General features: G+C 38.3%; 1 protein-coding gene across 1 annotated transcript; it reads left to right on the forward strand.

The window, feature by feature from the left end:
• Positions 1 to 110: 110 nt before the first annotated feature.
• Positions 111 to 16791, forward strand: LOC108411733 (galectin-3). Its single transcript, XM_017683457.2, has 7 exons — positions 111 to 206; positions 814 to 912; positions 12637 to 12692; positions 13786 to 14256; positions 15183 to 15271; positions 15391 to 15562; positions 15812 to 16791. The coding sequence occupies exons 4-7, from the start codon at positions 13798 to 13800 to the stop codon at positions 15968 to 15970; spliced, it is 879 nt and encodes a 292-aa protein (XP_017538946.1). The 5' UTR covers positions 111 to 206; positions 814 to 912; positions 12637 to 12692; positions 13786 to 13797; the 3' UTR covers positions 15971 to 16791.
• Positions 16792 to 16826: the final 35 nt, after the last annotated feature.

A 16826-nucleotide genomic window follows, 5' to 3' on the forward strand; every position in this document is an offset into this window, starting at 1 on the left:
AGCCGCAAGGAACCGCGAGCTGCAGGCCAGGATGGCCTCGTCCAGCGCGCGCACGGCAGGTGTGGCCGGTTAGAGCGGTACGCCTACGCCCCTCGCGAGAGGGGAAGAGAGAGGCATGCATGCGCTGAGGAGCGGGAGGAGGAGGGCGCGCTCATTAGAGGTCACTTATTGGACAGCGGCGTGAAACACTAGAAGCTCCACTAATGGTCAGTCTGTCTGAATCACTGACCAGGATGGAAAAAAGCTATCTGTGCGTCAGAGGTGGAGCGTGAAGTGAATAGCACGTGATTGTGCGGTGATGATGATGATGGTGATGATGCATGTGCAGTTCTCGCGATGTGAATCTCTTGGTCATGTTGAACGAGTGACGTGGGCGCTCGGAACGGAGCAGTGACGTAATCGTTACTGATGTTGGTCTATCTGTAAATATTAATATAAGCCAAAGGATGCAAGCAGGTATCAAGAGAGAATTGACCAGGAGACCGGAGAGGCCTAAGTGACATAGTGCATTGACCCCTCAATCATATTTATGAAATGCTAAAATAAACACAAGGGAACATTAATTAACAATAATTATATACAGCCACGTCCAAAAGCTTCAAATTTCATGTTTTGTTGATTTTCTAAGTGAGAATAAGGTTAACACGTCCTCTACGGGGAGTACACTACTGCACACATAAATGCACAATTACAGTTTATTTTCTAAATTTCACATTTCAAAACAATAGATGAATTGTGGCCTGTGCAAAAGTTATGGCACGTTTATATTTTATGTTTTAAGTCAATGATGTCTTTATGTCTCCATACTTGCAGGACCCCCTATGACTTGGGGGGTGTTTTTACTAGCAACATCCCGACAGTATAAAGGCAGGTCAAAAAAAATCTGGACCATATATGTGCTCCTTCTATGAGGTGAGTAGTTTCTTTTTGGTAAACTACCAAATTCAGCTTCTCTATGAAGTAAAAATATCTAGTTACCCTCAGTGCTGTCAGTGTGTAGCAGTTCTCATCCATTATGTTGATGGAGTGCTTATCAATATAACCACTGAGGGGCACTAGACACAAATCTGTCAAAAGCATCTGCATTGTTTGCTGAGGGTGTGTGTCTGTTTCTGTGTCAGACATTAGTGACGCCTGCTTAGACTGATCAGAGCAATCCTAGTGAAAGCTATGAGCCCTAATTGATTTCAGTTCTTTCATCCACTCCATTTAGTATAGATTTAGAGGAGAAAGCAGGAGGCGGATCTTTTGGGCTTCAGACAAATAAAATGTAGTTTGAATATGTGAGTTGCAATGTACTGTCTTTGAATGGAGGTGAGTAGTATAGTATAGATAGGTAGATATACACATACAGTGTACAGCCTTAAGTCTTTAAGTTTACATACAGCCTTAAGTTTACTAAAACCAATTGACTCACATATACATACTTATCTGTGGTCTGGTCTTCTGCCAAGGCAGGATGGATAAAAGTGAGGTTGTTTATGGAGTAGTATTTCATATTATAATGTAAAGACTTTTGTAATTGATGGCATTTGTGGACATTTATATAAGCTGAATTGTTTTCAGTTTATGATATGGGCTGCAAAAATGTTGCAGATTACTAATAAATAACTTACAGATTACTTGTAAAACATGACCAGTGTTTACCAAATTAGCTGGAGGCCTGACGTTTTTAGCATTCTTTTATTTTTTATTTAGCATTCTTAGCATTATTATTTTTTAGATGTTCTTTTGTAAATACTACCACATAATACCCTATATTCATTAATAGTGGAAACAGTCTGCATTTCTGATATATATGTCAATCATGGATTAATGATAATGTAATGGAAAAAGACATATATCAACATCTATAGACTATTGCTTTATAAAATAATAATTAAATTCATGGTTACTTTGCTAATAATGAGGTAAAACCTAATAGATGTCTTAGAAACTAAAGTAATGTTTGGGGTGGGGGGGTATTTATTTATTTATGGCCCATAATCTCCTAGTAATGCCCCTCAATTGTAGGTAACAGCTGCAGTGGTTTGGGTGCTCAGGGTGTGCTCAGTGATGAAGGAGGTGCAGGAGGGTGGACTCTAATAGTGAAGCTCACAAACAGTTAGTGGGCAGTGAAAAGCAGGCAGTGCAGAACAGGAAAGAATCCTTATTAATAGAAAATCAAACAGGTCTGTTTCTATGCTTATAAAATTGCATTTATTCCCATTTACATAGTAAATCAGTTAAAGGAGTGGAAATGACTCTGTCCCCATGACAACAGCTCCTTGTCTATCCTGATTTCCTCCAAGACTGTGTTAAACCAGTGCACTCTGGGAAGGGCTTCCAGTGTTTGCTATGAAGCAGCACTTTGGACTTTTGCCAGGCATTTTTTTTCTTCTACAGAGACAGCATGGCTTATCAGCATTGGACTAATGCAGGCGCTTTGTAGTTGGCAAACCCTCCCCCCCTTCCCACAATCCTCTTGTGTCTGCCTGACAGCATCCCTCCTCATGCTGCCTGGCAACGGGAGCTGATTGGCCGGAAAAGGAATGGGTTTAATGCACTGATAGCATTACCAGCACAGCTCTGATACCTCAAGACCACTTTCAGCTCTCAAATGAACAATTTAATTCAACACAGTTGCCTTTCATTTGAGACATGCGAGGTTAAGAGTATGTTGACTTTGTTTAAGAAATGGTTCTCTTATTTTCATTCTTTCTGCACATCCTCAGCCACTTGAAAGTTATACATTGTAATCCTTAGATTGCATTTTTTTGCAACTCTGAGATTATAATGAACAGTCATCACTTCCCTCTTGTCCTCCTACAATCTGTATTGAGACTGATGACCGCTGGTCCCTGCATCACTGCACCACTGCAACTCCTAATCAGCTCTGGATATTGTGCACTTGCCTAACACTTACACATCTATCTATCTACAATCATGTGCAAAAGTTTGGGCACCCCTTGTCAAATGACATGTTTTGATGGTGTTATTAGTGAAAATACAGTAAGTGCATATTAAGTACATAGCCCCCAATTCTGCATTTTAATGGACAATTACAATTTATTTGCTATCTATCTATCTATCTATCTATCTATCTATCTATCTATCTATCTATCTATCTATCTAATTACACTTTATGTTTCATTTTTATGCTTTATATACTTTTAGTTGTGTACACTGGTCATAAATTGACTTCTTTCATTTTACTAACCTTCAGTGTCTTTAAAGCATCTTTAACTGAGAAAAAAGTCTCTGCTCTCCCCTCATATCACTTCAGGGAAACCTCAGCAGTATGCTAATTTTTTTGCCTCTTGCAGTCAAATTAAATTATGCAAAAGAGTGGAGTGGTGCGCTGTTAAGGTTGATTCGATCTGTTTGATGTGTGGACATGCTGTGGCCAGACAATCCATAACACACGTGCCTTTACTGCTGCCAGTGTGGATCAGACAGCAGGTCATTGGGGTTCAGTTTCTGCTTGGCTCCACGGTGTTGGCCCCTGTTTTCTCCTGATATTACTGCTGCCTGCTGGGAAGACTACAGGAGACGCAAGGCCTGTCAGCTCGCGTGACGTCAGCTGGCACAGATAAGACCCGAAAATAGCAGCTCCCTTTCTCCTCACAGCTGCATTCAACACAACAAACACCCTCACCTCTATGATTCACTGAGCCAGGACAAACACAGCCCACAATGCCATTTACACTAGCATTTAAAAAGTTCAGGACAATGTTTAGTGGCAAGGGAGCCTGAAAAACTACACTACATTTAGCACTTGTATGAGTGAAGACTGAAGATGAGCCTTATGGCCTACTCTTCAATTCTTCACTCTCATTACTACATAACTAGCTTTCAGAGTAGTTACCAAAGAATTCAAAGCATTTACTGAATAATAAGCTTCCATTGTAAGGTGTGATCTCTTTTCCTCATGAAGAGATATAAGGAACTGAGAAGTCCAATGCAGGATAGTGTAAGCATCAAAGCTCAATCCTTAATACAACATCTGTCATGATAGCAATGAAATGTGTGAATATATTGATCAAAATCGTATAATATGGTCTCAGTAGCAAACACTTCAAAACACTTTCATCAAACAAAGTTTAGTTCCTTAACTTCATGCATTTATCCATAATGTTCACATACTTCTGACCTCTTTAATATGTTGGATATAATGTGTCAGAGGAGGGCCATAAAATGGTCAATTGTACAACAATGCTGTGGTTAAGTTAAATTGTGTGAAAATATTTAGGGTCATTCATGCACACATTTGTAAACCTGTTTACCATTATTAACCAAATTACTGTTTATGTCTCTTGTGGGCGTGTTAAAACTTCAACGAATTTTCTGATGTAACATGCACAGCTGTAACATACTAAAGTAACTGTATTTATTTCAGGATTAATGAAGTTTTCTTTGTTTTTTTTTTTACAGTACTGTGCATAAGTTAGACTTAATGACTTTTACCTTCAAAAATTAAATAGATGAAGTGACATCTATTGAATTTTTGAAGCTAAAACAGTAATTAACTGCAAGTTATTTATTTTTCAGGATATGTTTCTGCATTAGGGAAGACAAAAACAAAGGAAAATAAGAAAAAAAACAGGACTTTCCAAAGCTGGAGTTTAAAACTCTCCCCGTCAGATAAACAGTGCTTAAAGCTTTCTTTTTTGAGAGAAAGGAGAAAATCAAGCTCCACTTTTGCTTCAGATCTGAACAGACAACTTTTCCATATGGTTCTGAAAGGACGTGTAGCTATCCAAAAGTTTATATTGATTAAAGGAAAAAAAAAAAACAAACAAGAACACTTGCAAATCAAACAAAGAAGCTGCTGGTCTTCTCAGAACAATGGACTGTCCACCCCAGAGTCCAGACCTTAATGGCACTAAATGGTTGGTGTAGTGTAGTGGGTAACACCACTGCCTTCTATGCTGTAGACTGGGGTTCAATCTCCCAGCTGGGTAAGCTCCCTACACTATACGAATCCTTGGGCAAGACTCCTAACACTGCAATCGCTTACCTGTGTAGAAGGATCAAATTGTAAGTCGCTCTGGATAAGAGCGTCTGCCAAATGCCGTAAATGTGTTTGGGATTATTTGGATCACGAGAAGCTGAGAGTGCTACAAATTTCTAAGACCGAACTTGGAGTTGTGGAAAATACCCCTGCAGGTCTGCTTTTAATGAAAAATATATGCATCTTAACTACTTTATTTGCTAAGCTCATTTTGAAAGTAAGTTATCCACACTGCACTGCAACTGCCTTGACACTGCTTTATTTAAAATAGTGGGGCGGGTTCTGTGTATAGCTCATGATGAGTGTTCTGCATATAACATTAGCTTTCAGTAGCTACAGGCTACAGTGATGAAGATCAGTGTTGATATTGATGCCAAATTCACTAGCCAAGGTCTACACACTGACACACGCATGCATGTGCACACACACACTTAACAGCATAGTATGTCAGCCCACAGCTGGCACGCTGTTCTCCTGCAGAGTGTCTTTGTGTGCTTGTAGAATTGTGATAGATAAGCAGTCAACCCCATTCATTCTGCATTGTGCATAGAAAATAGAGGCCACAACTATTCAGCTGTCTAATGGCTAACTGGTAACTAAGTGATGACCTCCATATGCTCTTCTATCTCTCCCCTCATGACACCAATTGCTTCCAGCTATATGGATCCAGGAGAAGGATGTTTATTCCTGACAAAGATCCAATGTCAGTACAAAATAAGCAGTTTAAAGCAGAAGTTCAAACAAACTGTATTTAGACGATTTGGTCCCATTTTATATTAAGTGTCTCTAATAACTGTATAGTTACACAAGAATAACATATGCAACAGCACTAACTACTTATGATTTTGTCACTCTTACAGATGGATTACAGAAGCATAGCCTATGTAATTACACAAGTGTATCTTTTACACAGGAACTTTCCTATAATTCAGCGTTAAATTTGCACTCTAAAACAAGGGGACAGTTCCTGTGTAGTTGTTATGTAGGTACTGTGGAACAATGGAGTGGTAATATAGACATTGCTTTGGGGGGAAATGCAACACATTTATTTAATGTCATAAAAGCTACATTTTAAGATAAGGGGATGTCTGCTGTACTGTCACATTACAGAAAGGTTTAAAGCTGAAACAGGATACAGTGGCACAGCACAAGCAACATAACTTCAAGCTAAATGTTAGGAAAGCTGTCAGATACACTAAGACATTACTTACACTGTAAGTTATTACATACTTTCTTTTACTGCTGGAAAAATACCTTCTGAAAAAAACTGCTGTTTCTGTCTGTTTCCAAATGTGATTACATTCATGTTATTACCCTTGTGTAATTACATGAGACAGAATAGGCTGTTAGTTACTAAGATACTTGTGTAATTGCATGAGGCAAAACTGAAGTTGATACACGTCATTACATCTGTAACAGTGACTAAACCATTATTAGTTACATTGTTGTTGCACATGTTATTCACATGTAACCAGAGGTGGACAAAGTACACAAATCATGTACTTGAGTTAAAGTAGAGATACCAAAGGTAAAATATTACTCCAGTAAAAGTAGAACTCCTTACTCTAGACCCCAACATGAGTAAAAGTACTAAAGTATTTGCCTTCAAATGTACTTAAGTATCGAAAGTAAAAGTACTAAAAGATTATTTATGGCTCTGATGTCCTGTTATCATTTTTATAACAAGACTTGCTTCATGAACTCATTTTAGGTGAAAATCCTCCAGCGTCTCTCTTGGTAAACCAGTCTTTTAATAGAACGTCATCAATTAGTGACGCTGACGTCTATTAAAATGATTATAAGCACAAAACACTGTAGGTAAACAGTTTCCATCAGGGAGAACCGAGTGGCTCTGAAATCACTTTTACAAACAAGCAGTTTCAAAGTTTCAGTTTAAGATTACCTTGTAAATTAGTTACAAGTTGAATAAAAACTTGCTTTAAACTCAGGATCACAAATACGTTTTCCTTTACTATATTAAACTGTAGGTCTCTGTTCATAAACAATAACTAACCAAAGCTTTACTATAAAATGGAAGTGTATATGTGTGTGTGTGTTTATATGAATTGATAAAAAAAGAAACCTGCCAGTCACGACTGCATGTGTGTACATATTTCTATATTGTGATCTATTTACACAAAGTTAGGTTAGTTCATCATTTAGGAAGACGTATGTGCTCCCAAATTTTTACACTGCTGCACTGACGTTGAACTGTGTGCTTGCACCGGGTTGGTATGACCAACAGGTCAAAACAAGCTCAGAACAAAGTGACCACTGTGCCCTGATTGGTGTTCTTGCTTTGCATTTTTTTTTTGTTTTGACATGTTACGTTTTTATACACACAGAAACCAAAAGGAACAACAGATTTCTCAAAATCTAGTGGAGTAAAAAGTCAGATATTTGACTTTGAAATGTAGTGGAGTGAAAGTAAAAAGTCACCCAAAATAGAAATACTTAAGTAAAGTACAGATACATGAAAAAAATACTTAAGTACAGTAACGAATTATATTTACTGTCCACCACTGCATGTAACTACACAGCTATTAGAGACACTTAATATAAAGTGGGATTGATGATTTTCCTCTTATTCTAAATGGAGTAAGAGGGCCTGCTAATATGATTCATGACATACTGTTATCGATAAACACGGACAAGCATATGGAGAAAATTCAGTCTACATACTCTCGTCTATTTTATAGACAACAGAATGTGAAATATCCCTCGCGCGCGCAGGGCCCATGGCTGCTTCCGTCAGCAAATTCTATTGGCTGATGGCTCCTGGGGGCGGAGTCAGGAGCGCTCTGCTGTCTGAAGACTGAGGCAGACTGATTAAGAGCGGAGTCAGGAACGCTCTGCTGTCTGAAGACTGAGGCAAACTGATTAAGAGTGGAGTCAGGAACGCTCTGCTGTCTGAAGACTGAGGCAGACTGATTAAGAGCGGAGTCAGGAGCGCTCTGCTGTCTGAAGACTGAGGCAGACTGATTAAGAGTGGAGTCAGGAACGCTCTGCTGTCTGAAGACTGAGGCAGACTGATTTAGAGTAGAGTCAGGAGCGCTCTGCTGTCTGAAGACTGAGGCAGACTGATTAAGAGTGAAGTCAGGAGCGCTCTGCTGTCTGAAGACTGAGGCAGACTGATTAAGAGTGGAGTCAGGAGCGCTCTGCTGGAGTGAAATGAAAACCTGCACCCACACCGGCCCTTTGTGGACAAGACTGGACACCTCTGAACTGCACACTAAAGCCAGTAGCAGAGCATTAAAGATATGAAGTTTTATTGTTGATGCTGCGTTCATTTGTTATTTCAGTAAAAATGTCCTTTTACACAATTTAATTTCCAGATATTTCGTTGCCAATTCCACTCAACGTTAGCTATTAGCTAAACTAACATTACACTCCGTACAGATTAAGTCCAAACTAAATGGATAAGCACAACCAGCATGATACTTAAAGGTTAACGATGTTCAGCCTGACTAGCAAATTATTCTTATAACTTAGATAAACCTGAGTTTAGTGTTTTTAACCTCACTCACCTGCCGATGTTCGTCTCCGCTAACTATGTTTGTCTTCTGCAAGGGGGCTTGTCGTCTTGCGCAGTCAGCCACGCCCCCAGGAGCCATCAGCCAATAGAATTCGCTGACAGAAGCATCCATGGGCCCTGCGCATGTGCGAGTTTTGACATTAATGTGACCCATAGTCATAAGAGTCTGAAACCACATAAGCAAGTCTAACAACTTGTTAGATACATTAGCCTCATAGATTCAGTGTAAAACTAAAGAGGCTAACTTCGGACACAAAACATGTCTTGGCTGAGGCATTAGATGTGATGTGTGGGGTACACTGAATAAAATTTTTGGTTAAAGCATTGTTTTAGGAAAGACTAATGCTTTGAAAAATTAAGGTCTCTGTTTCAGTTCTGGCTTTCAAGTAGCCTCATTCACTTGGCCTTGTCATTTCCACTTGCCTGAGTCCCCAACAGCACCTTAAGGACCTTTTCTTTTCTATATTATTAGTGAAGTTTGTTACACAAGCGGTCAAAGTGTCGGCTTTAGTAGCAGAACGTATTGCAACCTGATGCATTTCTCTTCTCAAACTTACCAAAAGTGGCAGACAAAACAGTTTAATAAACATAAAAAAAATAAAAAATAATCTTTCAAAACTGTAGCATTTAATTTGCTACATTCACAATGGGTGTGAATGTTGATGACAACTCTGCTAGACAGCTAGTTAGCAAGCTAAAGGATACACTGTTAGTAGCAACAGAAAATAAAGGCAATAAAGCACAGTTTTAGGCCAAAGCTAATAGATAGACAAAGCAGATATTTACAAAGATTCACATTCAAACTTCTAGAAGAAAAAAAAAAAGAACTACAAAGTCATTGTCCCCTCCACCCCCGTGTGCTGTGAGCGGGCATTTGTGTGATGTTGGTGTGATTCAAGTGTGATTAAAGTTTGAAATGGTATGTTAAGCACAGTGACTACAGTTGGCCACAGTTTAAAATATAAAGTTTAAAAGTAAAGGCAGAATCTTTCAGAAATATTTATTTATGCATTACCATGATATTTTGGGTTTGATGTTATAAAAGAACAGCGTCAGTTTCTTTAACTTCGTAGTTGGAGACTGAATTTGAAGATGATAAAGTGAAGGGAAGTTGAAGGACAATAAGAGAAGGAATGAAGAACACTTTCATTTTGTGCTGCCCACTGTTTGTTTGTTTTGTAACCATGGTCACTATGACTTAGTTTGCTGAATGTTGGACTTATGACTCCTCCAAAATCATGTGATGGTGGTGAATTCATTAGAGCTCCCTTCAGAAATTATACGCAAGTATACCAGCATAGCATCGGTTTAAGCTGTACACTAAATTGTTCTAAAATTACATTTCTAATATTTATAGATGCCATAACCTAAACGCTACATAATTAGCAACAAGGTAAATTATGCCAATGTGGCTTGAGCAGATGATCAATGGCTTTAATCATTGTAGAAAATGATAAATTTGATTCAATGAATGACCCTAACCTTCAGTATGTTATAGTGTGAGGTTCGACCTTGCTTAGATTGTGCCCAGTTCTGAAAAGTGGATCCAAACAGTGGGCTTTTACAGATGAGCAGTGTTACACAACAGCTCAGTTGAGCCATCCACTGTAATTGCATTACTGCACTCCTGACTTGTCAAGTCAGTGCATGTTTTCGAGCAGTTAGTAACAGTCTCATGACCGCTGACAGCAACACGCTGATCACGCCATGGTGAGAAAGGAGGATCACAGACAAAAAGGGAGAAAGGGAAAATAGTGTGTATGCGACATTATAATACTCCATTTGTAATATTCCTTTGAAACCGAGAAACAATTGTGCCTAAAGTGTTTTTCTAAAACAGCTTACCCATTATAAATTCCATTATATGGCCAAAAGTGTGTGGACACCTGACAATCACACTCATGTAAGTTTGTTGGACATCCCATTCCAAAGTTATGGGCATTAATACATACTTGGCTCTTAGCTTCCACTCTTCTAGGGAGGCTTTCCACAAGATTTTGGAGTGTCTGTGGGAATTTGAGTCCATTCCATCAAGTGAGGCACTGATGCTGGATAAGAAGGCCTGGCTCACAATCAGTGTTCCAATCATTCCATAGGCATTCAGTGGGGTTGAGGTCAGGGCTCTGTGCAGGCCACTGGAGTTCCTATATGAAGCTGAGCTGTTGTTGCTCATGGAAGTCACCAAGCTCTTCAGTGCGACCCATGGCTATGTGCTAGATTTATACACCTGTTAGCAATGAGTGTGGCTGAGAAACCTGAATTGGCCATATAGTGTGTATGTTGCTTATCATACTAGCCACTTTTCTTCAGTCTTCATAGAGCAACATATTTCTGCATTATCCAAGTGTTATTCCCTATATAAACTTACCCTGGTTTCTATGGCAACTTGGGATGTGCATCTATGAATGCACTGACAGTTCTTTGAGAAGAAAAGAAAGTCTGTTTGTCCACACAGCTGCATTCCTGCCCCACCCGCTCCAATCCGTAGACAGACAGATACGAACAGCAAATAACCGCCACTGAAAATCATTGCAGATAGACCACTCTGTTGATGGTGCTATAAACCAGTATAATCTTAAAGATTCTAAGTTCTAGTGAACGTAGTGAAAAAACAGACTCTGATTTGTTTACAGTGGTGATGCGAGAAATCAGAGGTCACAATGTTTACAGTGTAAATACAGCCATTTTATTTACTATCCAAAACCACCAGTGAACCTCTATGTATCATCTGAGCTTTTATATGCAATGCTGATGACAGGAGCAATTCCAACATCTCCACCAGGAATTAGTTTTTAAACAATATGTTTAAGACTAAAAGGCTTTTTAGAAAACTTAAAACAATGTTTTTGTTAGCATTTCTGTATGCTAATGATGACATTAGTACCATTAGCATTTGTAACCATTTCATGTACACTCTCAAAAAAAACAAAAAGGGGAAAAATGGGACACTACCCCTCTTGTCACTGGGGTGGTACCCTCAGGGGTACATCTCAGTACCTTTAGTCAGGGAACTTGTATGAATTGATAACTTGTATGAACTCCACACACCCCGCCTCGTCTTCAGGCTTTTTATTTTATTGTTCTGTTTTAAACATTAGGTTGTGAAAAGATGAAAATATTTACTTTTCTACTTGGAAAACCTTATTTTTAGGTACACAATTGAACCTTAAGACCACTGTTCTACCTAACAGTGTAATCATTTTCTCTGAAGGAGCTTTTAGATGCAATGACCATTTCAGATGTCTGGATCTCATCACTGCCTCTGAAAGCTTTCCTTAAATGGAGCATTTTAGAACAAACCCCACATTCACAGTCTGTTATATTCTTCAAACTGACATACAGACTGTGGGGCAAAAATGTTTTCTGCACTGCATTTGTATGTAGAAATGCAGTGAATAATGTGTCCAGATCGATGAACAGAGCCATATCAGATTTTAGAAGACTTATAAAGTGGTGCAATGTTGTAAATAAATTTAACATTTGAAATATCCTAAAAAAAATAATCTTGTAGCTCATTTGACTATGATTAGTCTTATGTACAGTAGCTCTCACTATAATTACTGTGTATAAAACAACAGAATTAATTATCATAACAAAGAATTCTAAAGTTTTGAACAGTAGTATGGATGAAACCACACAGAGCAGAATATTTAACTTCGACATTTATATGTTCTTAAGTGTTTATATATATATATATATATATATATATATATATATATATATATATATATATATATATATATATATATAAACACAAACTGGACTCATACAAACCAACCCTCTATCTAATGAATGTTGTGCTATCTATGAAAATATTGTATTGCATTATAATTTATATGCATATTGACTTTGATATTGAGCACAGTAGGACTTTATATGCTCAGTTCCTCTATCAGATCACCCAAATAATGCGCCTAGATCGACCAGTGTATAGGATTCTTCTTTTTCTTTTTTTTTTAATATAATCCAAAACCTTGTTTAGCTGTAATGAGGTGGAATGTGACATTTCATTCCTTGGGTGTGGTCTTCCAAGAAGTTTGGAAAACTAGGAAAGTGGGAGTGGTCAGAAACAAAAGGGCATATATATATATGAAGTTGTTTCTTTCAGGTCTGCTCTGAGGTCATCTGCGGTTGTGTATCCCAGTCTACTTTGCATTTATACAGGTATAGTAAGGCTTATTCCATCATCATTTTTCTGTATGTATGTTTGATAATTCTGTCACAACTTTCAAATGTAAAATATTTGTATGTCCATTTTTAATGAAACTTTTCTGCTGAGTAGAAATAATGAAGTTAGTGAGAAAAAACTAAGAATTAAGCTGCGTAGTAGCTTGTATCTTTTTACACTGTAGCTTTTTAAAATGCACATAATCTAGATTATATATGTGTTCACACGTGAAAACAGTGTAGCAGGTCTCACTAAGCCTCATTGAAACACAGTCTGTAGGAAGATCTGGAGATGGTATCATACATTCTTCCAGCAGAGCTTCATGTGTAAAGTTTTGAGTGTGTCGTTAGATTTTAAACAATGTCTTAAAGGAGAACCATAAGTAAGTTTACTAGATTTTCAAATACATTTTTATTTGTTGTAGGTAGATCTGCACTAGAAGTGGTCATATTAACATCAGTGAATTTAATTTGAACAGAAATTAAGAAAACTGGTGAATAAGTGATTGTGACCAAATGTAATTACTACTGATGGGGTTCATAGTAATGAATATTCTTTCAACTATGCATTCGTAGTCAACAGAGGTCTTTTGATACTCCCAGAGGAGCATTTTATAGTCATACTCCATGTGAAAATGTCACCATGAGCAATTTTAAATTTCTGATTGTAGAACGCTGGATCACTTTAAGAGACACAAAGCTCATCATAAATCAGACTGTCAAGACCAATAGCTTATGATCTAAATCATTTGTGTGAAACATAGAGCCCTCTTGTGGCTACATCAGTAAATGGATTTTCCTTCTTTGAGTCATGAACATAATCGTAATAGTATTGTCTAAGTGTAATATTCATTTAAACTGGTTCTGTCACATTAATCAAAGGGTATTGGACTGATGTACACATTATTGGATGAATATCATATATGGATAATAACTACACATTTTCTTCCCATTCAGCACACTGCTAAAACAGTTTATCTTGTCTTGATTAAAATTGTTGTGTATTGTATGGTGTTCATAGCATTCAAAAATCTTTGGTTTACTTCATGTTAAATAACACACTAACCCCACTGTGTTCCCTCACCCATAGTTCCTAGACAGAATGAGTTGTCCATCATCTGGTCAGCAGGGTAACAGTATATGGCCATGCCAGGGCACTCAGCAACCAGGAGCACCAGGCTGGCCAGCCCAACCCTGCCAACCGTGCTGGCCATCTCAGCCCAACCAGCCTACCTGGCCTGGAATGCAACCATGTGCACCGAACTGGCCACCAAACCAACCAGCACCACCCAGCCAGCAGGGCTGGCCTGCTCCTCCAACAACTCAACCTAGCCAACCAAGCCAACCTAGTCAACCCAGTCTACCTGCCCCAGCAAGCCAGCCAAGCCAGCCAAGCCAACCTAGCCAGCCCATCCAGCCCAACTGGCCTGCACAGCTTCCTCCGCCAACAGGGTACCTTCCCACCCATCCAGGGTGGCCTGGGCAGCCTGGATGGCCCGGTCAAAGCCCCACAGGAGGTCAGCAGCAGCCATGGCCACCAACTCCATCTACAGGCCCTGTGGTAAGATAGCAAACCTTAGGCTGGATACATTATCTATTTCCACTAGAACGTAGAGCTGCAGTCACCTCCAGACCATATTTAACACATCTCCTACAGCTAATCAGTCAATTATTCTGAAGGCTACAAATAAACGGATCAGGGGGTTATTAAGAACTAAAGTCTGCAGGAAGGTAGATGTACAGGAGCATGGTGGGTGACCTCTGATGTACAGTAACATACTCCATTGCCTACTTTCACGTTTATCTGGCAATACTGTTGATTTCAGACTTATTTTGGTTGCAGGGCTGGGTGGTATGACAATATGATATCACAATAAAATACAACACAATTTGCTTTTCTGAGCATATTGTTAATACTTAACATCAGTGTGGATTAGAAAACGTTTTCCTTTACAACATTCCATTGGTTAATATTTTTCCCCACCCTCTGACAATCAAATATCCAATGTTTTAGAGATGGGTGAGTATCGTGAGTACATTTGGAAGGAAAATTACGATAAAACAAATTTCATATTTTAAATTATAGGACCAATAGTGTTTAGTATGACCACAAAGGCAACCTTTACTTCAAAGACTTGCAGACAAAACTGCATGTTCCCTTAAAAAGCGATCCATACAGAGGTCCCATGTAGCAAAGTTGTCCTATTGTCAGGAGTTCATAGAGTATAATTGGTCCTGTATAAACATGCATGTTAAAATAAATAAATAAATAAATAAATAATAAAAAAAATTAAATACTGTGAAATGTGCCACGAATGTTTTGTTAGTGCATCTATTCCAAATCTCAGGAACACTATACTTTTCACAGTAGGCAATATGCATCATAATGGGTAATGATATATTTTTGCCATATCACTCACCCTGATTATCTAGCATAACACTAAAGAGAATCCAACCCCAAACTGTTTCTATTTGTCTTTATTTCAGTCTATGCCATTCAACATGAATTTCCCCAGAGGTATATATGACAAGCTGATGCTTACAATAAGGGGGCAGGTTAAGCCTGATGCTAAAATGTGAGTGAACAGAAGTCCTGCGTCTTAAGGCACAATTAACTTAATACATTTTTCAATAGCAGTTGGCCTGCTCCTCAACACCAGAGCATTAATTTGGCCTTTTTTTGGATATGTACCAGGTTCACAGTGAATTTCCTGCGTGGTAATGATATCGCCTTGCACATCAACCCTCGCTTCAATGAAAGGGGGAAGCAGGTTCTTGTCCGCAACCACAAGCTGGGAGAAAAATGGGGGATTGAAGAAAGGAACCTTCTAGGACCATTTCCATTTGCTGCTGGACAACATTTTGAGGTAAGGGACTGGAAAAAAGTTGGCTTTTCTTTATATTTCAAAATGTTTTAGATATGGTGTCTTGGAAAGAACATTTGACCCTCTATTTGCACCATCACGAATCACAGCATTAGCCAAAAACACCTATTGAGCCTTGAGCTCTTAAGTAACTGTCTAATGCAGTATAATTCCAGTTCAATGTTAAGTTGAATGTAGGGATGAGCGCTTCACATAACTACAGGCTTACAAGGCTTTCCTCTTCCTCTATAGATGAAGATCCTCTGCTCAATCAATGAATTCAAGGTGGCGGTCAATAACACACCCCTCTTTGAATTCAAGCACCGCATCAGAGAGGTTAACCAAATCGACCGTATCAACATCCTGCACGACGTCAGTCTAACTTCAGTCAACGTGGACACACTGCCCTGAGTGTCAGATACTGCTTGCTTTACCAGCCCCTCTGCATTTGCCTTCTGCACAGGGCTGCAAGGCAAGAGTCAGAACTCCATGGTTTACCCTGATGTCAACTAATAGTGTACAGTTAAACAGTTAACCTCTGCATTTATGTTCCAATACAGCAAATATTCATTATAGAGACTGGATTTTTTTTTTTTTTTTTTTTTTTTTTTTTAAAATGGACAAAACCCTTTTCTATACATACTCCAACATTCCAGAGCTTATAACCCTAATGCTCTCCCTGTTTCAACTGAACATTGCTCTCATTTTTATACACATTCACCTCACAAAATGTAATTTTCAAGTTTTTCAACATAAAGTGTAAGATTGTGAAGATCTAATTTTTTCTCAGGTGAGCTATAATCTATAAACATTATGTACCTTTATAATCCACAAAGCACATATTATCCATGGAAAATATGTTTGTGAAGTACTAATCTTATTTAACATGTGTCAGGACTACAAGCCGAAGTTCAAATGAGACTTAATTTCATTAAAACTGAATTTATGTCTTCATTTTGTTTTATTAATAAGAACATACTATGACCAGCAGTTGAAAGCCATGGTACAGAAATCACAAGTAACCAAAACACACAAATCATGCTCTCAAACATTCAAGGCCTGACACACTCACAGAATTACTAACTTAATTACATCCTCCAGGACGACACTTTAAAACTTTATTCAATAAAAATACAAATCCAGCTTGTATCTGAAGACACATGTACATAATACATGTAAACAAACAAACAAACAAACAAACAAACAAACAAACAAACCAAAACAAAACAAAACAAAAAAAAACACACATGACAATGTATTTTTGGAA

The sequence above is a fragment of the Pygocentrus nattereri genome, chromosome 4 (genome assembly GCF_015220715.1).
Source record: "Pygocentrus nattereri isolate fPygNat1 chromosome 4, fPygNat1.pri, whole genome shotgun sequence".
NCBI classification, from domain to species: domain Eukaryota; kingdom Metazoa; phylum Chordata; class Actinopteri; order Characiformes; family Serrasalmidae; genus Pygocentrus; species Pygocentrus nattereri.

Bases quoted from the DNA above. Each gene is read 5' to 3' on its own strand.
- LOC108411733 (XM_017683457.2), top strand. From the start codon at position 13,798: ATGAGTTGTCCATCATCTGGTCAGCAGGGTAACAGTATATGGCCATGC. The intron at 14,257-15,182 runs GTAAGATAGCAA...TCTTTATTTCAG, and splicing joins CTCCATCTACAGGCCCTGTG to TCTATGCCATTCAACATGAA. The intron at 15,563-15,811 runs GTAAGGGACTGG...CTTCCTCTATAG, and splicing joins CTGCTGGACAACATTTTGAG to ATGAAGATCCTCTGCTCAAT.